A 24636-nucleotide genomic window follows, 5' to 3' on the forward strand; every position below is an offset into this window, starting at 1 on the left:
AGTATGTTGACAACGTTTTTATCGATTTAAAAACAGCAATGCATTACAATCAGTTGATAACAGTAATGTGAAAGTGCATATCAAAGCAATGAACTATTTTTGTTTACGTCTACATTTGCACACACCAAACAAGAATTGATGAAAACATATGTTATACAGCAATTCCTAAATGAACAGAAATAGATATTATTATGAATTAGGCTCTGTTCTCACTGCAGCGGAGCGTCAACATGGCTTGAGCGGAGCGTGTTTATTTCTCGCCACGATATTTTAATTCACTCACATCGCACCGTGCCAGCGGCATGTCTTTGGCGTGTTTTATCAAAATTGTCAATGTGTATGTGTAAGAAAGAATGACATTTGGTTTTGTTTTGAAATATTCCAGCGCCGTTTAACGTATCCGGATATCCGACGATGGAAAACATAGTTTGAGTAAAGCAAAAGGGTTTTAGAACATGCATTCGGCGTCCTCGCTTCATGTTGTCGAAAATAACACGATACATGCAAATTCAGAAGATATTGATTTGTATTGTGCGTCTCTGCCACATCAGAATGAATCAAAACAATAACAAACTAGTTCGACTTTTCCTCAGTCCCGCATACAGGAGTACCAAGTGATTTTTAACACAATATGGAAAATGTGAATGTAACAAAAATAGGGAAGATTTCATAGTATATTACGCAAAATCGTAATTTCGATATGTTATTAGGCGTCGTGCACAAATTACGCAACGCTAAAAATCCGGATTTTGGACCCCTCCCCCCTACGTAACGCAATTTCCTATCTTTAATACACAGAAAGTAACGCAACCTCGACCCCCCTCCCCCCTTATCACGTTACGTAATTTGTGCACGACGCTTTATATAGATATCATTATACGGAAATTTGTGTTAAATATAATCAACTATATTATCAACACACAAACTTACAAAGCACGAAAAATAAAAAATAAGAACACATTGTTTACTTCAACGACTCAGATAACGTCACTAAAAAAATACTGATCCGGAGTAGCTAGCCTTGTCTCTGTAAGCCGTGGTGGCAGCTAAGCTGTCACCCGTAGATGCCAGGGGTACGACTAAAACGTCAAATCCCTCATATTGCCAGTGTACCCAATATTGCTGCGGACATTTTGGTTCAATCAATTACTGTTGTGTATATGTTGATAAACAAATGACGCCATATTGATTTTGATTTTGGGTAGCCTATATTCAATTGATGTCTTACCCCTGGTAGATGCACGCAACAGCATAAACAAAACAATAACAGTGCAAGTCTGTCATCGTTCAATGTCGTCTGTTTTTAGTCCGTTCATATATAGTTTTAATTTATTTTGTGTTTACGTTCGTGCGTGTTTCATTTGTACGTTATGTACATGGCCATCCCGACGCCGCGTACGTTAAACTAATCAATGTTTTTATCATACGAAAATAAAGTTAAAAGTTAAAAAGTTAAAAAGCTGCCTACGATAATTGTGAATTGTAATGAAGTAGGATTAGAATTCTTGAAAGCAGGTCTGCATTTTGAAAAATGTATAGCTGTTTCTTTCAGTTTGGCTAAAAAATCAGAAACACGAAAGTGTATCTGGCTAGCTCCTAGGCTTTCCAAATCATTCCATAGTAATGTATTTTTTTCTTCCAAATTGACGATTCGCTGATCGAGATTGAGTTTGTCAAAAAGAATCCAATGTCAAAAGAGATATAATAATCAGGAGGGGAAAAAAGGTGTTACTTTTTTATAATGGTACACTTCATAGATAAAGTATTGTTATCAAAGGCAAAATAAATCAAAATTAATAAAAATGAACGAACTACCTTTTTGCATCAATTAATGCTAACGTTCAGAATCAGAAAGATCTAGTTTATATTTTGGCAGGAATTTCAGAATTATTGAGATAACATAATTTCATTTTCCGCCAAAACTGATTATTTTTTGTGTTTTCAGCCGTTATAAAAACATTTTTCTCTCATTAAATTTCGACTTCCAATTACTGAGCTTTCTATCGCCACATTTCGTTCAATTTGTAATTAGAATATTCTGAATGTACCAATCAGGATTTTAGTGTTTTAAATTTCCCCAGGCCGATGGGTAGGGTTTCGCAAAGCTTTTTAAAAATTTTCGGAATTTCACATCTAGATTCTGCAATGTTGTCTCCACTCTATGGAGGACGTTCTTTCCGGATGAAAATAGCGGCAAAACCCTAGCAAACATTAAATCGCATAACAAGCGTATATATATAACATCATATGCCCTAAAATTTGGTTGGCATATAATGCGCCTAACTGCATGCAAAAGTGGAGGCCATATACATACATGGCAAATGCTTAACGAATTTGTTTGGATGAATATGCAACTTTGACCGGCTATAATAGCGATTATGTTGAATTGAATTGCGATCTAATATGAATATATAGCACCAAATACGACTTTTGCCATACTATACTCATATACGATTTATTACAGATATAGAAAAAAACAAATGACGCAAAATATTTTCGTGAAATGTTTATTATAGCCTCACGAAGCGCGATTTTTATATATGAGTATTTATGTTTGTGGAAATAATAATCGTTTGATTGACTTGTGTTGGAGTGGAATATGAATGTTTAAAATGGCACAGACTGATGTTTGGTGAAAACTGCTGCGATGTGGATTCTAACTCCGGTCGTCTGAATTATCATCCACCAGCTATCTCGCGCGGCTATCTGAAATTTAATTCAACAGCAGTTAAAACTTTCGAGTGCATCAGCATTTCATTGACATTTCAATATGATGTAATATGTTCTTTATTAGGATCTAAGAAGATTTACTGTTTCATGATTTTCTTCAGCATGCAACACGATTTACTACAGTACTGAATCGATTTAAATTATACGCTTATACGACACACAAACTGTATCGTAATATACGCATATGATGCGGATTAAATATATTTCACGACAATGTACATCATAAAATTGATGTTTATTATACCGAATTGCGACTTAATTTGATAATGGTATATAAAATCGAGTTTTTACAATTTATGCGATTTCAAATATACACGATACATACTTTGATTGATATCATAAGCGATTATGATTTATTCGGATTTCTTGACTTGGCACGTGCAAAATTATACGATTTAATGTTTGCTGGGACATAACAATAGCGGAATATAGCGGCAAAACAATCTGCGTTACTTGTTGGAATGGATGGACGTAGTCTTGTTGCTGGACAATCGGCCTAATTGTTGGAAAGCGTTTCGAAGATTCACCAGGTTTCCTTTTCGGTTGAAATGGAACAACTATTAAAATAGTCCTGCAAAAGTAAATGAAAACATTGCAACACTTTTAGTTTATAATAATTCAACCATTGCGCTTACTCCACAGACGCGGGTATCCTTGTTCGGAGTATGTTTATCCTCTTTACGAAAACCGATTCAGTGCATTTGTAAGAACGCATCCGAGGGGAAATGATGGAAACATACGCGAGTATTTTTTACTCGCATTCGGACAGTCTTTCACTGAACAACGTATTTTAAATCAAACTGACCACTTTCTTGAATAAAATTTTGCTTCGGATACAAACGTAAATAAACTAAGTTCGAGTTACGAAAACGTTTGTTTCTTTGATCGGAGCAGGGATGCCAGGTGGTCTTTTCAAATGTCTTCACATGGTACGCAAAAATGTCTTCAAATGTCTTCACCATCATATCGGAGGGAACCAAAATTAATAACTTACTTTTGAATTTAAAAATGTAGAACCCTAGGGTGATCACTTGAAATGTATTATTATATTATAATGTGAACCAAATTGAGAAATAAAAAGAATTTAAGTGAAAAAAAAACTTACTTTTGAACGAAGTTTGATAGCTTAATCAATGTTTATTCTAATTCGTATTGTTATATAGCGCATTTCATTAAATTTTCTCGAGGTTTTGGAGTTTATTTCAATAAATGTGAACAAAGAATACATAGCGAACTAAATTTTATGAGTACAGAAATGACAATTGGGTTGATAAACCGTTGATTGATTGATTATAGCACCAGTTCTTCCATAAAAACAAAATTTGATGACTCCATTTGTTTGTTTAAGCTCTGAAGTTTTTGTTGTGACTCAGACCATTATTATTGAAACGTTATGTAATCGGAAAACCTTCAATTTGTGAAGTGATCGTTTGGAAGGTTCAGGTCAAAACGAAACAAGCTCTTTTTCATGTGACGATATTTTTGGCCAATAGTTAAAAATTCATGGAAATAATATCTCTCAAGAACCCACGTACGCTATCACACTGAAATGTCTTCAAGTATTTCATAATGTCTTCAAAATGTCTTCAAAATGTCTTCACAAAATCAAATGTCTTCACAGTAAGTCAAATGTCTTCAAAATGAAGACATGTCGGCAAACCTGGCATCTCTGGATCGGAGAAACATTTGACAGGTAGTTGTGCTCCCGTGGCCGAGTGGTTAGCGTCATAACTAACATGCCGGGTGTTCGGGTTCGATTCCCGTTCTGGTCGGGGGAATTTTTCGTCAAAGAAATTTCCTCCGACTTGCACTGTGATCACGCGTATTCTAGAGCTTGCCACTCAGAATGCATTCAAGGCGTGTTATTTGGCATAGAAATCTCAACTAAGTACTAATAAAAATGACGCAAGTAATACTACGTTGAGACGGCGAAGTTCCTCTAGGAACGTTAGTGCCATTGAAGAAGAAGAAGAAGTGAGGGGAAAAAAGTTCCAAGATAATCTTTTTTTCAAGCACTTGAAAAAAATACTTTATTGACTCCTGAAAAGTTCCAAGATAATCTTTTTTTCAAGCACTTGAAAAAAATACTTTATTGACTCCGCTCAGGGTGAGCGGACAATTCTCGAAAATGCAAAACAGATTCAATTTATTTTTGAATACAATTGTGAATGCATTACTTTTGAATATTTGTTTAAGAGGGTATTCTAGTGTAGAGGCACGAATTTCAGACGTTTTTTTTCGAGTTTCGTAAAAATAAAACAAAGGATATTTGTACTATTCATTATATCATCATTTGTTCATCTATCTTCTAACAATAAAAGAAAAATTTAACGGAGAAAAAATATTCATAACTAGAATAGTTAAGAGTTGATAAAGTGAGAGGGTTAAAAAAAAAAGTTGTGCCATGACGTACACGATTCGACCCTTTCTGGTTAACTGAAATGAAATGAACCTCGGATAAGTCAAAACATCTTTTTTGACAAAATGGCGGCCGTTCGAAAAACAAAATGCGGTTTAAAACGTTTTTTCTTACGTTTTCCGATTTTTTTTAAAGTAGTAAAATTTAACAAAATATCATTTTTCAAGGGGTTCATGCGATAGAGAGATGCCTGCAGATTGTATCCATATAAATTCTACATGAATCGGTTCAGTAGAACTTGAGATATCGCCAGTTTGAAAAAAACTAATTTCGAGAAAAAGGCGTTTGAAGTTCATTGCTTTGGCCGTACCAGGTTAGATAGCGCATCAGTGAAATGGCTTCAACTCGGTAAATAATAGGAAGTCCTTCCTAGGGTATATTCTTAAATGCCTAAACTACAGAAATATGAAGGAAACAAATTTTGATTTTTTTCAAATTTCTAGACTAGAATACTGCCTTACCGTATCCGCGTGGACATTATTTATACCCCTCCCAGCTTACTATGAACAAGCGTGAACATTGTGGTACCCCTTGTGTTGTTTTTCGAGAATTTCTTTTCATCGTGCATTTGTATACATTTGTAAACGTCAACTACGTAAACACACTGTGGGAGTGCAGTATCAGGGCGAGCAGAAACATTGTACTTGTATACAGAAAATAGTAATATGGATAGTTCGCTCGAAAAATGTTTCATTTGTGCAGAAGAGACATCCCAACATTTTCGAAATTTAATGGAGCTCACTACCAAGTTCTCTGGCACGCTTATTTTCAAAGTTATCGAACGCTTTCTTGAAAGAGACCTATCGGATATTGGTACAAGTCTTATAGTGTCGGTTATTTGCCAGGAATGTGTGGTCAAACTTAACGACTACGATGCGGCTCATACTAAGGCGCTGATTATCCAGAAAGAGTTTACAGAACTTCTGATCAAGAACATGACACTTGTTGGGAACAAGGCTGAGCCAAATCAACAAATGTTTTTCAAGGAGGAGGACAACGGCTTATACCTAGATTATTTGGTGGAGCTTGATCATATTCAACCGGGGGATGAGCCCATTGCGGATGTGGAAGACATTAAGACAATAATCAAAACGGAAAAGTCAATCTCACTTAAGTGTAATACCTGCGGAATCGGCTTTCAATCGTTAGATGAAATGAGGCATCACTCTCATAAGACTACAGTCGAAGAATTGCAGTTGGAGTTTTTGGGAGATTCGATGAATTTCTGTCTGGACGACAGTGAGTATGTCGACGAGGAACATCTAGATGAAGAAGACAATCGGGAGGAAGAGAACGAGCAGGAAAACGATGATCAACATTTCGAACAACTAGTTGATTCGGACTCTGGCGGGACGTTACAAGAAAGTGTTCAGATCATCCAAATGAGATGCGTCGATTGTGATATTGTGTTTGGTTCTAAAGCTAAGTTGAAGGTAATTTTTGCTTCCTTCAAACTTCACTGGATGAAAGGTAATATTACGATTATTTCAGCTACATATGAAGGAACATCATCCGCTCGTTAAGAGCACTCATGTATGCAACATATGCGGGTTAGCGTTAAAAACAAAATCTGCTCTGTCGTCACATGCAGCCAAACATAGCCGAGCGTCCAGTTATGATTGTACATTTTGTGGGAAACAGTTTCAACAAAAAGGGGCCCTTGCTCGCCATGTTCCCATTCATACAGGTAATATGTTGAACATAATTATGTCTTTAACTTTTTGCTGTATGCTTGCTGTGAGAACAATTCTGGGTCTGATATGAACACAAAGAATCAGACTGGTAGATACAGTGATACAAACTCGTAATCGCACGCCACCATGCAGAACGAACGAACGTGATGAATTATAGAGGTTTTAAACTTTTCAGTTCATTCGCCTCTACCATGCAGATCTATATTCCCTTCTTTTAAAAGTCGAAAGTCTTCGGAACATTCTGTTTAGATTAATTCATAGTGTCATATGAGAGTTAAAAGGTTTGATATTTGTTTTCAGAATAGTGGTTTTTATTTCTCTAAAAATGGCGAATGTATAAAAATTGACTCAAACTCATAATCGTACTACGCTGGTTGAAATTTCAACTTGATTTCGAATACGTTGATCAATTTCAGGATTCCATCATTAGTATGGTATCCCTTGTTCAACTACCTTTAACCGTACATACACAGATAATTTCCATAGTTTTTAACTGGGATTGATGTAGAGAAATTGTGGAGGAGTGTGGAGGAATATCAAACTTTTGAGCAATAGTAATGTAACCATTCAATTTCAATCGCAGAACCTTTGCGGAGCCGCTAATCCATTTTTTTACATTATTTAATCTTAAATCTATGGTTTGAATGATTTGACTGATTACTCGCGGTATACTCGAGGTTAAGGGGGCAACAATTTTGTGGGACTGGTCAGGTTTGGAATATGGAAATTGGATAAAATTGTCTCAACCGGGAGTTGTCACAACGGAGCGTTTCGAACTATCGAGGTATTACTGCATTATGTGCCACCTCGAAGTTGTTTGAGCTGATCGTGCTTCAGGCGTTAATGCGTTAGGTTGTTCTCAGTATATCTCATTCGAACAACGCGGATTTATGCGTAAGCGTTCCACGACCACTAACTTGACGTGCTTCACCTCGTTCGTGATACATCAAATTGAGAATGGACTACAAGTAGACGCTATCTACACCGACTTATCCGCAGCGTTTGATAAGATGAATCATCGAATAGCAGTAGCTAAATTTGACAAACTTGGAATGAATAACCAAATGGTCATCTGGATCCGATCGTATCTAACTGGTAGTAGCATGTCCGTCAAAATTGGAGATCGTATTTCATCACCGTTTCCGGTTTGGTCTGGTGTTCCGCAGGGCTGTCACCTAGGACCATTTTTGTTTCTGCTGTACATGAACGATGTACAACAACTTCAAGATGAAATGTCTGAAACTCTCGTATGCCGATGACCTGCAGCTGTACTACGTGATACAGCAACCGCGAGACGCATTATTCTTGCAACAACAATTGGAAGCTTTTGCCGAATGGTGTCTAAAGAATCGTATGTCGCTTAACGTGTCGAAGTGCTCCGTTATTTCATTCGGGCGTAAACACACACTCTTCTGCTTTGACTACACATTGGCAGGCATACAACTCAAACGCGAATCAACAGTCGAGGACTTGGGGATTATGATCGACGCTAAAATGAATTTTAAAGATCACCGCACACATGCTGTATCTAAAGCCACTTCGCAACTGGGGTTTCTTTTTCGCTTTGCCAAAAAAATTAAGGACGTTTACTGTCTAAAAGCCTTATATTGTTCAATTGTGCGTCCTATCCTGGAATACTCATCTATTGCTTGGTCTCCGTACTACCAAAATGGAACACAACGCATTGAATATGTTCAAAGGAAATTCATGAGGTTTGCACTTCGTCACCTCAGTTGGAGGGATCCTTTGAATTTACCAAGCTACACAAGCCGATGTAAGCTCATCAACCTAGAACTATTGGACGCGAGACGTAAGGTAACGAAAGCATGCTTCGTTGCAAATCTCTTGCAGGGCAATATCGATTGTCCTATACTGCTCACATTAATACCCGTCGTCGTCATCTACGATCACACTCATTTCTCAGCATACCTCATGCTAGAACGAACTATGGCCTACATGAACCAGTGCGGAGTATGTGTCGTGTTTTCAATAAGTGTTACTTTGTGTTTGATTTCAATGTGTCACATGAATCGAATAAGTGCAAATTTAGACGATTTTTAGTTAGTTCACGGTGTTGTCAGTTTTAAAATCTGTGTTGTCAGTTTAAGTTAGTTTAAGTACTAATGTCATTGAGATGGAAATCATCTGTTTGCAAATACGAAGAACACTAGATCATTTCACAAAAACATAGATCGACTGTATATAGTAGATGTCGCGAGTTCCCAACATGTCTCTGATAAGCATATAGGGTTGTTTTCCTTGAGCCTCAAGGGTATTCAAAAGGTACTCTCTGGCTGCGTAATTATCCGTACATTGTCAAATTGCGTGATCGATGTCATCGTAACCGTTTCCACACCGACAGACATTGCTTTGAACAAGATTTATTCTGTAGAGATGCATGTCTAGCGAGTACTGGTTGGACATCTACTTATTACACGAATGAAGTCACGACTTATGTCCAGACCTTTGAACCATGCGCTCGAAGAAACATTTGGTATAATTGAAGGTAACCACTTCCTAAGATTTCTAGTGTCCCAAAGTTCCAACACAAGAGGGAACTTTGACGCAGTAATTGGAAAAAAATCATCGTATGAAATCTGTTTATCAAACAATTCGCCTTTCTGGGCACCCACCTGTGCGAGAGTGTCCGCCTTCTCATTGCCAGGAATTGAGCAATTAGATGGCACCCATACAAAGGTTATCTTATAGGATCTTTCGATCAATGCACTCAGCGGCGTAGTGAGGGTAGACAGCGCCCCGGTAAACTATGAAAATGGCGCCCTAAAAAGTAGCATTTGTTTCGACTTTTTCACTTGCGTGCTTTAGCTGATGATCTACAATTGCATCTAAATCAAGGTCTTAGCTAATGTCGATCGAATGAATTGCCAAGCCATTGAGTCGGGCTTAGTTCAATTTAGAACGCAGATATTTTTTAAACAATTCAAACTTGCTGGAACTGCATTCGCACGATGCCATTGTAACTGGAAGCGTCAGTAAAATTCGTAGCGCCGTCTCGATGTTAGAATAAAATGCTTTGAGAGAATATCTGAGAATAATGTTCAAGATGCCTAAAGACGTCGAAGAGTTCAGGTAAGGGAATCCATGCTCATAGATGTTAGTTCGTCTCTCGTTATAAATGAAAAATCTGATGCTACTACATGGGCTGAAATGTCCCGAGATTGTTAATGAAAAGAATCATTTTTTGGGCAAAGCTGTATTTATTCCTCAACATAGTTTCCTTCGAGGGCAATTCACTTGGTATAGCGAGTTTCCAACATTTCGATTCCCTTTCTGTAATACGAGACATATAAGTCATCGAAATATGCCTCATATTCTGCGATGACTTCCTCATTCGATGTGAATATCTTTCCCTGGAGCCATCGCTTGAGGAAACATATAATAATTGCTGGGGCCATATTGGTGGGTGAGCAGCCGATTGGAATCATTATTTGTCCAACTTGGCCATCCCATTGAAGGATGTATGTCGTGATGGCGTAATATGGTTCTTCACCATATGGGGTCGTTTTTTCTTTATTTCGCTGTTCATTTTATTCAATAACGCTGCATAATACTCTTCGGTAATTGCTTTTCCCTCCTGCAGGTAATTGATGAAAATTATGCCATGTACAACCCAAGAAAACAGAGGCTAAAACCTTCCCGGCCGACCGATAGTCTCTTTTGGCCGCTCTGGCCGGCTTTCGTTGCTTGTCAGCCACTCTGCAGGCTGCCTACCGGACTCAAGAGTGTGGTAATAGATCCACGTTTCATCCATTATCACAAAACATCGAAAGAAGTTCACTCGATTACGCTTCAAAAACGCCAAAGCGGCTGTTGAATTATCAACGCACTGCTGTTTTTGATCGACGGTCAGCAAACGCGGCACCCATCGCGCGCATAGTTTTTTCATGTCCAAAATGTCTAATGTGCAAAATGTATTAAACTTTTGAAATACCTACGGCCTGAGCTAACTCGCGTAACTTCACTTTACGATCGTTCAAAACGAAGCTATGCACTTGTTTTACGATTTCGGGATTCGTAGCCTCTTTTCTACGACGCTGTCCCATTGAAAATTCACTAAACCAATGATAAACTGTTGTTCTCGAAGGAGCAGAAGTATTACCGGTATACTGAACATGCCAACTCGTGCTAGGAAATTGTTTAAATTTTCATAAAAAATATCAAAAAAAATTTCAAAGAAAAATTTCACTGAATCAATTATTTTTAAAATTTAAATTCATTCTTCCCAAAAACGTATTTTTTTAAATAAAAAAAATGTGAATAGCCCTTACAATTTCCAAAGATACATTAGAAGATGGGTACTTTTACAGGGAAAAAGATTTTCAACAATTCTTTCATGTTTTCTTTAAAAAATTACTATCAATCCTAATTTTGAAGTTAAGATAGCGATTTGACGTATTTGACAAAGTTTTAGATTTTATTAAAATATCAACTTTTGTCGAGGACATTAGCTTTCTATCTAGTATAGTTTTTAGAATACATGGCATTTTTTTATGGAGACTCCTTAAAAAATAATGTTCGACAATGTTATGGTTGTGCGTAAATTCTCGCGCTTTACATGTTCTTGAAATGTTTCTAAATCAAAAAAAGTTTGCATAATATTTGAATCGCACCAATTTATACATAAAAATGTTACGAGTTAAACATAAATAATTTTAATAAAAAATAGTAATTTTTCAAAGAAAACATGAAAAAGTTGTTATTGATATTCGTCGAGTTGTAAGGATAGCAATCCGGTTCATCAATACTTTCAATCAGCATCTCTTCCATGTTTTTACTTTTAGCTTCTGTTCTACGTATAATTGTGTTTCTTAACAGCGACTTTTCTTATTAGTTATTTCAGATTCATTGTTTAAATTTTCGAATAATAATTCTCCTGATGCAATACTCCTTTCACTATCTTCAAAAGGCTTCGTATGCTTTAATAAAATTTCCTTCAAATGATGCAATTGTTGCTGTTTTTGACTTCGAATTCGATTTTGAGGAAACTCGTGAAAACAAACATTCATTTAGAGCCAACGATACTTTCTTTTTATTTTATTATACTTTTTGGGAAAGACTGCTGTAGTACACGACTGATTTTAGTAACGTGTAAATATCATACAGGCGGGAGACTAGGAAAAGTCTACGCTTTGGCCACTCCTGCGCTACAGCCTCTCCACGCTGTTCCAACTTGTATACACAGTATACGTTCTTATGATGCAGCTCAAGAGGGGACCCCGGTCTGGAAGGTCGAAAAAAATCGATTTTTCAGCATTTTTGGGAAGCTTATGCTTTCAGAAATGTTGCCCTAAAGGATTTTTTGATATCTCAAGGAATATAGTTTTGATGTACGAATTTTTAAATACGTTTTCTCGAAATATTAATTGGAATTCGTTCAGTGACACACCGTTGCTTCAGTACCGATATCACCAGCAAGGTATCGATTTTCAAATATCATCTGCGCATCTAGCTTTCAACAGGGTAATAATCATTATTCGTGCGCTCAAAAAATGGAAAATACATCTTCAAATATACTTTAAACAATAATCAAAGTACCCGAATACTTATTTTATTCCTAACATCCAAAAAAATCACGAAAATTTATTATTTTTCGACTTTCCAGACAGAGGCAATAAGTGTAAAACAACGCAATTGGGTGTTTCAATTTTGCGAAAACTAAAGAGAGGTTATTGATTTCATGTACGGACGGAAGCAACTACCCATGATTGTTTTTTTTACTCAATTGAAACATGAAACTACAGATACTACAGATACGGGAAGAAAATTGCAATTGAAAATTCTTGTATTTTGGTGCCCCAGAGGGTCAGTGCCCCCGGCAAATGCCGGGTTTGCCTCCCGCACACTACACTACTGAATGCACTCATCTGCTGACTCACTTTTGTGAGGAAATAAGATTTTCATTCAAAATTTTCATCGACTGGAGAGCCTCAAGCGGACTGAGACTATTCGAGAAAATAAAGTAATGGTCTGCAGGCTTGTTAGAGATCATACCCAATGCGAAGTCGATGACTGCCAGCTCAGCAACATAAACGGAACAAAGTTCCTGCAGTTAACGGAAGGCGCCTGAATTTTCATTGAAAACGCCGAAGCCAGTGGATCCATTGAGGCGAGACCCATCTTTTCATGCAATTGACTTTTCTGTACTTTCGATTGAAAATCTGGGGAATTAAAATTGGTCGAAGCTGATCTGGAATCCCAAGAGTTGCTTGTTTCATTGTCAAATCGTATTCAAATGAGAAACTGCTGATGGCGAAGTGAGCACGGTCTGGAGTAAACGATGGAAAACAAATATCTGATGAAATATAGTGGTGGTAAATTCTCATAAACCGAGATTGTATATTTAGATGAAGCATTTTTTCGAAGTTCACAAGTGAGTTCGTGACTCCGCATTCTACTGGTATTCTGAGAGAAAGTTCCCAGAATCGGTTCTGTAGAGGAGTTACTCCTGCCAGAACCTTGAGACTCATGTTATGCGTTGAGTGCATACAGCCGAAAGCTATACGCAGACAATGATATTGAATTCGTTCCAGTTTTAGAAGGCGACTTTCAGCTGCTAAGAGGAAGCAGATAACGCCGTACTCCAGAATAGACAGAATAGTTGTTTTATAAAGCATTATGAGATCTCCAGGATGAGCTCCCCACCACGTGCCGCAAATCAAACGGAGAAAGTTGACCCTCTTTTGACATTTTCGCTTCAAATACATAATGTGGGTATTCCAAATGCATTTTGAATCAAGCCTGACACCAAGGTACTTGAAGGTCAATGATTGGGTAATGCTTCTGTCCAAAATCTTAAGTTTCGAGATTTCAATCCCTAAATTGCTTGCCCAAAAAACAATTTATCTAGGGAATTTTGCAATTGTCTTTGCAAGTTTACGGCATGTGGGCCACTGACGGAAAACACGCCGTCATCTGCAAGCGGTCTTAGGGTACATTGTTCTGCCAAACAACTGTCAATATCTTTCACATGAAAGTTACAAAGAAGGGGACTTAGACATAAGCCTTGAGGTAGACCCATATAATTGTAATGTAACCATGTGCGAACTTTATGTGCCTTGCGCTTTGGGCCATTGTCTCGTCAAAACTTGATTCCTCGATTCAATCTCTTTTTGTCCACACCTTGCTTTTTATATTTTCGAAAACACCAAAAAAATTTGTAGATAACGGATAAAGACAGCTAAAGATAGTTGTAATGAGAAAGGGATACCATACTAATGATGGAATCCTTAGAAATCTAATTGAAATTTCAACCGGCGTACGAATATGAGTTTGGGTCAATTTTCATACATACATTCGCTATTCTTATAGAAATAAAAACCATTATTCTGAAAACAGATATCAAACATTTTAAAGCTCATGTGACACTATGACTGTATCTAAATAGAATGTTCCGAAACCACGTTTTAAAGAAGGGAAAAGAGAGCACTATTACAAGTTTGAATCACTGTATATTCGAATCGATGTATGCTACTTTCCATGAAGGAAATACTGAAAATCCTCCATCGTTTCAACACTGAGAAGGGCACAGCCTAAAAAAAACTTTACTACGCCTTCATGAAAAAAAAACGGATTTTCTTTTAAGCTGGTCAGCCTAACAATGGTGGAAGTTGTACATGAAATTAGTAAAATCGATTTTTTTTTCTCGATGCCAAATTACTTAAAAAGGCAGAGACGAATGAACTCTCAGAGTTTAAAGTCTCTCTAATTCAATACCTTCCCTTCCTTAAAAAGGCATAAAACGTCGAGATTTGGTGTTATCTCGAAAAAAAATTATTGTTGTTTATTGGTATTGATAAAATTAAGAAGATATTTCTGGCTTAAAATGTGCTCTGGAATGTCCATTTTACTGTAGTTTTTGTCACAGGTATGTCCGGTGCTCCGTTCCGAAGTTACAAGCCAATTAGTGGACCTGAGTCTTTGCTTAATGAGGAATGTATATCCTCCTGGCTACCAATGTTATCAAACAATATAGTGGATGGATATATTTAGATTTATTTTTGAATTGGTCCTATGTGTATTTGCCGATCAGAGATTCAAACAACTAGATTCGCTTACTATCGCGACCAGAGCCGTGGATTTGCAATATTGATGCATGCAACCATAATGTTTTGGAAATTGCAGCAAATATAGCAACCTGTAACTTTAATAATCGTCTACAAGGCGTTTTGGAGACAATGAAAGAACTTAAGCTTGAAATTGGACCGGAGTGTAACAGTTTCTGCGGAAAATCGGATAAGGAACGAATCGTACAAGCAGAGGTGCGGATGTCAGAAACAGCCAGGGATGCCAGGTTTGAAGACATGTCTTCGTTTTGAAGACATTTGACTTACTGTGAAGACATTTGATTTTGTGGAGACATTTTGAAGACATTATGAAATATGTGAAGACATTTCAGTATGATTGAGTATGTGAATTTTTGAGAGATATTATTTTCATAAATTTCTAACTATTGGCCGGAAAGATCGTCAAAAGAAGTAGGGCTTTTGTATCAGTGTCATTCGATCGCTTTTTTATCAGTATCACTTGTTTACTTTTGTTCTTAGTAATTAGTTAGTTCTTAGTAACAGATACTTTTGTCTCGGGTTTTTTAGTGTTCAACTACCAATAATCACACCTCGGATAAACCTCAATGGTTATGATATCACCACTGCGCAAAGCTAGTCTCGGGGTCATTCACTCGCTTTTTTCAAACTTTTCCAAGCAGAAAATCCACAAGTATATAGAATGAATTCAACAACGTGGGACCTCTAATGTCTCTAGAAGACATTAGTTCATTTGCACTAGAAAATTTGAATGATTGTGACAAGGTATGTTTATTAATTTGGACCTATATTATACAATAGATTAACCTAGATCTTTCAAACGACCACTTCACAAATCGAAGGTACACACCGTTTCATCAATAATCAGTTCTATGGATATGGTTTGAGCTACAACCAAAACTTCAAAACTGAAATAAACAAATTGAGTTATCACAGTTCCGTTTTTTTTGGAAACACCGGGGCGATATTCACTCAATCAACGGTATATCAGGCTAATTGTCATTTATAAGCTCATGAAAATAAGTTCGCGGTTGTGAAATATATTCTTTGTTCACATTTATTGAAATATACTTCTAAACCTCAAGGCAAGTTTAGTGAAATGTGCTATATAACAATGCCAATTAATATATACATTGAATAAGCTATCAAACTTTGTCGAAATGTAAGCCTATGAATTTTAGTTTTATCGATATGACTGTGAAGACATTTGAAGACATTTTTTCATACCATGTGAAGACATTTGAAGACATTTTTACGTATTATGTGAAGACATTTGAAAAAATCTCCTGGCATCCCTGGAAGCAGCTAAAGAAGCAAATCTCATTTGTCAACTAAAAAGTGACAGCAGAGAAGAGAAGTGGAACATGATGGGCACCTTACACGATCAACCGGATTGACAATAAGTGTCTTCAATATCGTGACAGCTAGGCTTTCAACATCTGATCTAACCTCAATCAATATTTTTCCACCTTACACGGTCAATATCGCCCTCAACCCGAGACAACGAAAATATCCGCGATGGATAGTGGCGACATTCGAGTTTGGGATCCAAACTATTCTCTATCAGATTAGAAGGCTAAAAGGCAATTTTCAATTGGTAAAATTTGAATGAAAATATCTACTTGGTATTATTTAATTAGTTGAAGCGCGTAGTCCTAACCTTAACTTAACCTACTTCCTCTGAATTTTCAGATATTCCTACTAAAATGTATTATTATAATATAACGTCAATTTCAGACATAAATTTTGTATGGGATTTTCTCACCACTTGCAGAAAAAAAGTGATTTGCATTCACATAGAATACTAATTTGATTCGTAAAAGTTAATTTTCATTCATAATTTACACTTTAGAATTCGGTTTTTCTTCTCAAAAATACATCATAATACTCGTTTCACAAATACAGACTGTTCCTTTCAGTTTCAGAGATGCCAGATTATTTTAGTTTGCGAAAATATATGCAAGTTATTTTATCTGTTAATTTTATAAAGTTCATCATTCAGCTCGCGCAGTCCGAAGACATCGGTCGCAAATTTGTTCGCGTCTATCATACAGTGGAGATTATACCGTTATCAGTGGCTGGTGAAGTTATTTCGCCCTAACGGGGTTCTCTTTATTGCGCGAGTGAGAAGAGCAGCAATCACAACCAGCGTGAGGAAGAAGTTCTCCACCGCGGGCGCGGTGCGTGTGCCGTATCATCGCTGTGTGTGCTTTATCATCGTCATCGATTCCATCATCGTGTGGTGGTGCGATTTACCGTTGCAGCTGTACCGAGCGATTGCCACGCGGTTCGATTGGGACACCGTTTCATTTCATTCGCATTGGTGTGAGATTTAGGTATAATATATATATTAGGTTTAGGAAGATAGAAGAATCCAAAATTATATTATTTCATATCTGCCGTAATGGCAGAAGGTCAAGTTGAAATGGAGATTGAAACTACTGTTTCCTCCTCACTAGCTACAACGGGGGCTGGGAAGTCGCTCAAACGCGTTCCCCCCTCAGAAGATGTCTCTTCAGAGAAAGAGTTAATTAACCTCAACAAGCCTCCCTCAAGAAAATTGGCAAACTTTTCCTCTTCGCCCCCTCAATCTCCCGCTTCCGTTCAACTCCCGAACTTGCCTCCCAGTCCTACTGATCCCGCTCCCGCTCAACAATCAACCTCGTCCTCCCCCTCAGTTGTTTCCTCTCCTCGTGTCAAGGTCTATCCAGACGATGCACCTGGAGCTGGTCCATGGGTTGTTTTTTTCCGGCCCAAACCTAAAGGAAAATCTATTAATCTCATTCAGGTTTCGAAAGATCTGGCAAGATTTTATTCCTCCGTGGTCGAAATCTCTAAGGTTAGGCCGAACAAACTGCGTGTTGTCGTGAGTGATCGGAAACACGCAAATGCAATTGTGATCGACGAGAGGTTCACCCTAGAGTATCGTGTCTACGTGCCCTCCCATGACGTAGAAATCTCGGGGGTGGTAACTGAAACGGGTCTGACGTGCCAATTGATAAAAGAAGGAGTTGGTAAATTCAAAAGACTCCCTTTGGTGGGCGTTAAAATTTTGGACAGTCGCCAACTAGGTAAAGTATCCCAAGAAGAGGGAAAAACGAAATTCACGCCGTCAGACTCGTTTCGAGTAACTTTTGCTGGTTCGGCCCTCCCTGACTACGTCATGGTGGACAAATTGAGACTGCCTGTGCGACTCTTCGTGCCAAAGCCCATGACTTGCAACAAATGCAAGTCAGTTGGTCACACTTCAGATTATTGTGCCAACAAGGAGCGCTGTGCAACTTGCGGAGAGCAACATGTGGGGGAATCCTGCAGTGCGACTGAGCATAAGTGTCCATATTGCGGGGGATCCCCACACGTGCTCTCAGCTTGTGAAACTTACAAGAGTCGCTGGGAGAAACAGAAGCGCTCTTTGAAGTAACGCTCAAAACGCACTTTTGCGGATATTTTAAAGGGCGCTTCTCCACTTGCCCAACAACAATCAATCAACACTCAAAATGTCTTCGCCACGTTGCCCGTTGACGAAATGGAAGCGGACACAGCTAACGGGGGCACACCGTTCATTTTCCAAGGGAATCCCCGGCGCAAAAATGTGACCACTCCCAAAGTTCAAGGACAAGCCCCACCGGTTATACCCCCTGCTGGCATGTCTAAAAAATCGAGTGCAGCGGACAAGCAAAATCAGGTTCCTCCTGGTTTCCGTGGGAATGGTTCACCTTTGAACGGCCCAGCACTCGAGGGGACATCAAAAACCCCAACTGTCCCTGTTTTTCCGTCTAGTTCAACTTCCCAATCGGGATTTATAAAGTTGACTGACCTTGTGGATCAAATCTTCACGTGTTTTAACGTTTCCGACTCCATCAGAACCATTGTCATCTCAATGCTTCCAGTGTTAAAGACAATTTTGCAGCAATTGATGCAAACATGGCCCCTTCTTGCAATGATTATCTCTCTTGATGTCTAATTTAAATAGAGAGGTCGGAGATATCACTGTTTTACAGTGGAATTGTCGTAGTCTTATCCCTAAATTGGATACTTTCAAATTTCTAATTCATAAATTCAATTGTGATGTTTTTGCTCTGTCCGAAACCTGGCTCTCTTCTCAAAATGATCTCTCTTTCCACGATTTTAATATAATACGCTTGGACCGCGATGACAGATACGGAGGGGTACTATTGGGGATTAATAAGTGCCACCCATTTTTTAGAATTGACCTTCCACCTATTGGAGGGATAGAAGCTGTTGCTTGTCATGCAAACATCAGAGGCAAAGACCTCTGTATTGTCAGCTTGTATTGGCCTCCGAGAGCTGCGGTTAGCCGCAAGCAACTTGTTGACATGTGCTCACTCCTTCCTGAGCCACGATTGATCTTGGGAGACTTCAACTCTCACGGAACTGCCTGGGGGGAGCAGTACGACGACAATCGTTCATCGTTGATATATGACCTTTGTAACAGCTTCAATATGACCGTTTTGAATACTGGGGAAACAACACGTGTACCTAAACCTCCTGCTAACCCAAGTGCTCTTGACCTCTCGCTTTGCTCGAATTCACTATCGTTAGATTGCAAGTGGAATGTAATCCAGGACCCCAACGGTAGTGATCACTTGCCAATCAAAATTTCCATCACCATTGGGTCGAATTCTTCTGAATCTATAAACATGGCATATGACCTCACAAGACACATTGACTGGAAAAAATATGCGGACGCGATTGCTCTAGCCATCAATTCCAGAGATGGTTTGCCTCCATTGGAGGAGTATAACTTCATTTCTCGTTTGATCTATGACAGCGCGGTTCGCGCTCAAACGAAACCCATCCCAGGCTCCACTATTCGTCGAAGGCCTCCCAATCCATGGTGGGATAGCCAATGTTCCAAGCTTTATCAGGATAAATCGAACGCATTTAAAGCTTTTCGAAAACGTGGAACCATTGAGAATTTTCAAACGTATTTGGACCTTGAAAATCAATTTAAAAACTTGATCAAAGGGAAAAAACGTGCTTATTGGCGAACTTTCGTGGGAGGTTTGTCACGAGAAACGTCAATGAAAAAATTATGGAAAGTGGCTCGAAACATGAGAAATCGTTCTTCATCGAATGAAAGCGAAGAATATTCACATCGATGGATTTTTAAATTTGCACGGAAAGTTTGTCCCGATTCCGTTCCTGTGCAAAAAACTGTTCGAGATATATCACAAGATAGGTGCGATCTTGATTCCGAGTTTTCGATGGTAGAATTCTCTCTTGCTCTCCTTTCTTGTAACAATTCGGCTCCAGGAACAGATAGAATTAAGTTCAACTTGTTGAAACACCTCCCTGATGTGGCGAAACATCGCTTGTTGAATTTATTCAATCGGTTTCTGGAGCATAATGTTGTTCCAGATGATTGGAGACAAGTGCGAATTATAGCTATTCAAAAACCCGGAAAACCCGCGTCCGACTTCAATTCGTACCGCCCAATAGCAATGCTGTCTTGTATACGGAAATTGTTGGAGAAAATGATCTTGTTTCGCCTTGATCGATGGGTTGAAACGAATGGCCTACTCTCAGATACACAATATGGGTTCCGCAGGGGCAAGGGGACGAATGATTGTCTTGCGTTGCGTTCTTCAGAAATTCAAATGTCTTACGCCGAAAAAAAACAAATGGCTTCAGTATTCTTGGACATAAAGGGGGCCTTTGATTCTGTTTCAATAGAGGTTTTGTCAGACAAATTACACTCTCGGGGTCTGCCGCCTCTATTGAATAATATGTTATATAATTTGCTTTGTGAGAAACATTTGAATTTTTCTCACGGAGATTCGGCAGTAAGTCGGGTCTCTTACATGGGCCTCCCTCAGGGCTCATGTTTAAGCCCCCTTTTGTACAACTTCTATGTAAGCGACATTGACAATTGCCTTACACAAAATTGCAGCTTAAGACAACTTGCAGATGATGGAGTAGTGTCTGTCGTAGGATCAAAAGAATCCGACCTGCAAGAACCCTTACAAGATACTTTGAACAATTTTTCAACCTGGGCCATTGGGCTAGGGATCGAATTCTCCACGGAGAAAACAGAGATGGTGGTTTTTTCTAGGAAGCACAGACCAGCAAAACGAAAGCTTCAACTTTTGGGTAAACCGATCACTCATGCAATGTCATTCAAGTATCTTGGGGTCTGGTTCGACTCCAAATGTACTTGGGGGGCCCATATTAGGTATCTGAGTAAAAAATGCCAACAAAGAATAAACTTTCTCCGTACAATTACCGGCACCTGGTGGGGAGCCCATCCAGAAGATCTTATAATGTTGTATCGAACAACTATTCTCTCAGTGATGGAGTATGGCAGTTTCTGTTTTCAATCAGCTGCCAAAACACACCTCATTAAACTCGAGCGAATTCAGTATCTTTGTCTCCGTATTGCGTTGGGATGTATGCCCTCAACGCATACCATGAGTCTCGAGGTTTTGGCAGGCCTACTCCCACTAAAAGATCGCTTCAATTTATTATCTCTTCGGTTCATCCTCCGGTGTAAGGTCATGAACCCATTGGTGATCGGAAATTTTGAGCAGCTGATCGGGCTAAATTTTCATTCTGGATTCATGACTTCATATCATGAATTCATCTCCATGCAGGTTGATCCTTCTTCGTATATTCCCAACCGTGTTTGTTTTCCTGACTACATCAATTCCTCTGTACATTTTGATCTGTTCATGAAGGAGAAAATCCATGGAATTCCAGATTATCATCGATCGGGGATCGTTCCTACGATCTTCAATGCAAAATATGGGCGTATCAATTGTGATAATATGTACTTTACTGATGGGTCCTCTATGAATGAGTCCACAGGATTTGGAGTGTTCAACGAATTTTTTAGCACCTCCCACAGTCTTCAGAATCCTTGCTCAGTGTATATTGCTGAATTGGCAGCAATACACTGGGCGCTGGACAGCGTCGCCTCACGACCTGTTGAACACTATTACATTGTAACGGATAGTCTTAGCTCTGTCGAAGCTATCCGTTCAGTGAGGCCGGAAAAGCACTCGCCGTACTTCCTTGAGAGAATACGAGAAATTTTGAGTGCTTTAACCAGACGCTGTTATGTCATTACCTTTGTCTGGGTCCCCTCACATTGCTCAATTCCGGGTAATGAGAGGGCTGACTCATTGGCAAAGGTAGGTGCAATTGAAGGCGATATTTATCAGCGTCAAATCGCCCTCAATGAATTTTATTCTTTAGTCCGTAAAAATACCATCGTTAACTGGCAACGTAAGTGGAACGAAGATGAATTGGGTCGGTGGCTTCACTCGATTATCCCTAAGGTTAGCCTCAAACCATGGTTCAAAAGTCTGGACTTGAGTCGGGACTTATTCGCACCTTCTCTTGACTCATGTCCAATCACTGTTCGTTAGACGCGCTACTCTTTCGTTTTGATCTTGCCGATGGCAATATCTGTGCTTGTGGCCAAGGTTACCACGACATCGAACACGTTGTTTGGTCGTGCGAGGTGTATCTTGTTGCCAGATCGAATTTAGAAAACTCTCTTCGGGCCAGAGGAAGACAGCCCAATGTGCCGGTGAGAGATGTGTTGGCTCGGTTAGACCTTGATTACATGTCCCAAATATACGTCTTCTTAAAAGTTATCGATCTTCGTGTGTGATTGTCCTTATATCCTTATATTTTCCTTTTCCTTTTCCTTCGCGAGAAATTAAATCCCTTCTTACTAACAATAGAATAAGGTGAAATGTAAATACATATTAGATATAAGATAGACTTAAAAATTGAGTATGATGAATGTGAGTGCGAATGTGAGTGTGAACATTATCAACATATCCTTATATCCCTTCCTTTTCCTGAAAAAAATGTCACCCTTCTAAACTCGAGCGAACCGCGAGTAATCGGTTCTCTACTTCATTAACACTAGAATTAATGAAAAATGATTATATATACTTGTAACAATACAGATAGGAGTTTGGCTCCTTTAAACTTATGTAACTGAGCCTGTAAAAATAAACGATTTAATAAAAAAAAAAAAAAAATATAAAGTTGACCGTGTAAGGTCCGCTTTACACGGTCAACTTTATTGACAATATGATGACATTTGAGAGCATAATGACAGCTGAACATGGCCGACGACGCAGAAATCCAGATTTTCTGATTTTCGAGCATCAATATCGTGACATTTCATATGGATGCATGATGTTGACGTTTTACCTCACAGACTTCCAGACTGAGTTGCCAGATATGCAAGCGCACATTTAATTTTTGTTAGTCTTTTTTGCGATTGCAATTAAAATTTATAAACTACTGAAATTGTAGGAATCATAAATGGAAGCTTTTGGTTTGGAAAACCGATACTTTGAATAGCAAAATACGGTACTTTTCACGATACAAATCAAAACTTCAAAGTAAACTGACAATGTGATGGTGAGAGAGTGGATGAAACTTAACAACGTTTTAGGAATTTTTTAATGTTGAACTCGGTCATTCTTTGCGCTAGTGAGCGGGTTGTGTGTTTCTTCGAACTCCGCTATAAAATTTGGAGAATGAGAAGATCTGGGAAAATCACAGACGAAAAAACATCATGTGTTAATTCAAGCTACAGTAGAATTCCGATTATCCGCGGAATAGTCGGGCAAACTCATCGCGATCAACGAAAATCGCGGATGACCCATTAAAGGACAAAAAATGCAAACACGAAAAGAGATGTTTCAACATAAAAACTATGTTCTATCAATACAGAAATCAATCAACTATCCATCTATAAGGTCGTGTACACCAGTGGCTAAATAATGTAAAAGCCATGACCACAACAAAAGAGCATGGGCCTACCACTCACTAACAAATTCCGGAAAGGCCTATTGATTTACAATGGAACTCGCAGTCACGAATAATCCGCAGGGCGGATCACCCGCTCGCGGATAATCGGGGTTCTACTGTCATAGACTCATTTATGGAATAAAAACATTTACTTGCCGATAAAATACCTTGCATATATTTTCGCAAACTAAAATAATCTGGCATCTCTGAAACTGAAAGGAACAGTCTGTATTTGTGAAATAATGTCGTTAATATTTGCATTATCAAAATAAACCCATATGTATTGTAATCATAACTTGCTGTGCTATTCATAACAACCTTTATGGTCGTATTTCACCAATAATGACAAGCTTCGCCATAGAAACTGGACATTGAATAAAAAAAAATAAAATGTGGCAAGAGCATCAGTTGAAATATTTTAAAATATTCTCATCGAAATAAATTGAATGATACAATAATTATACGACTAGGTGACGTATGTACGCTTAAAAAACAACATAAAAATATGATTTCTGAAAAAAAATATTTTTTTTCAATACCCTCTGTTGGTATTGTACAGGGTGGGCCATTTAAAGTGGAAGCATCTGGCAACCCCATAACTTTTGACAGAGATGTCATACCGCGTTGGAAGCAACGCGCTGAAATTGTTCAGCTGTACATTCAAAATAACTTCTCAACTGTGTTAACTAAACGTGCGTGGAAAAATAAAAATAAAGTTAAAACATCGCCTGGAGACAACACTATACGTCGATTATATGCCAAATTTATATCGTCTGGTAGTGTTGGTAATGCCAGTCATCTGTCCAGACAACGACCAAGACGTTTCGACGAGAATATTGATGCCGTTCGAGCCAGTGTTGCAGAGACTCCATCGACATCAGGTCGCCATCGTTCGCAAGAGTTAGGCATCTTTTTATTGCCATTTGTTCGT

The 24636-nt window shown here is 38.5% G+C and overlaps 1 protein-coding gene, 1 long non-coding RNA gene and 1 pseudogene across 2 annotated transcripts in view; 1 reads left to right on the forward strand and 2 right to left on the reverse strand.

Annotated features, from left to right (window-relative positions):
* Positions 1-2345: 2345 nt before the first annotated feature.
* LOC129778840 (uncharacterized) lies at positions 2346-4721 on the reverse strand. The gene is made up of 3 exons (XR_008743505.1): positions 3366-4721; positions 3056-3301; positions 2346-2706 (listed from the first exon to the last, which is right to left on the reverse strand). It is a non-coding gene; the product is annotated as an uncharacterized LOC129778840 (long non-coding RNA).
* Positions 4722-5749: 1028 nt separating this feature from the next.
* The window catches only part of LOC129779081 (zinc finger protein OZF-like), a 39463-nt gene continuing 20576 nt past the window's right edge, over positions 5750-24636 (forward strand). Inside the window, exons 1-2 of the mRNA XM_055786334.1 lie at positions 5750-6582; positions 6641-6836. Coding sequence (XP_055642309.1) covers positions 5815-6582; positions 6641-6836 — 964 coding nt within the window. The 5' untranslated portion in view covers positions 5750-5814. The remainder of the gene's footprint in view (positions 6583-6640; positions 6837-24636) is intronic.
* LOC129780750 (U4 spliceosomal RNA) lies at positions 15392-15523 on the reverse strand (annotated as a pseudogene).

The sequence above is a fragment of the Toxorhynchites rutilus genome, chromosome 3, assembly GCF_029784135.1.
Source record: "Toxorhynchites rutilus septentrionalis strain SRP chromosome 3, ASM2978413v1, whole genome shotgun sequence".
Lineage (NCBI taxonomy): Eukaryota > Metazoa > Arthropoda > Insecta > Diptera > Culicidae > Toxorhynchites > Toxorhynchites rutilus.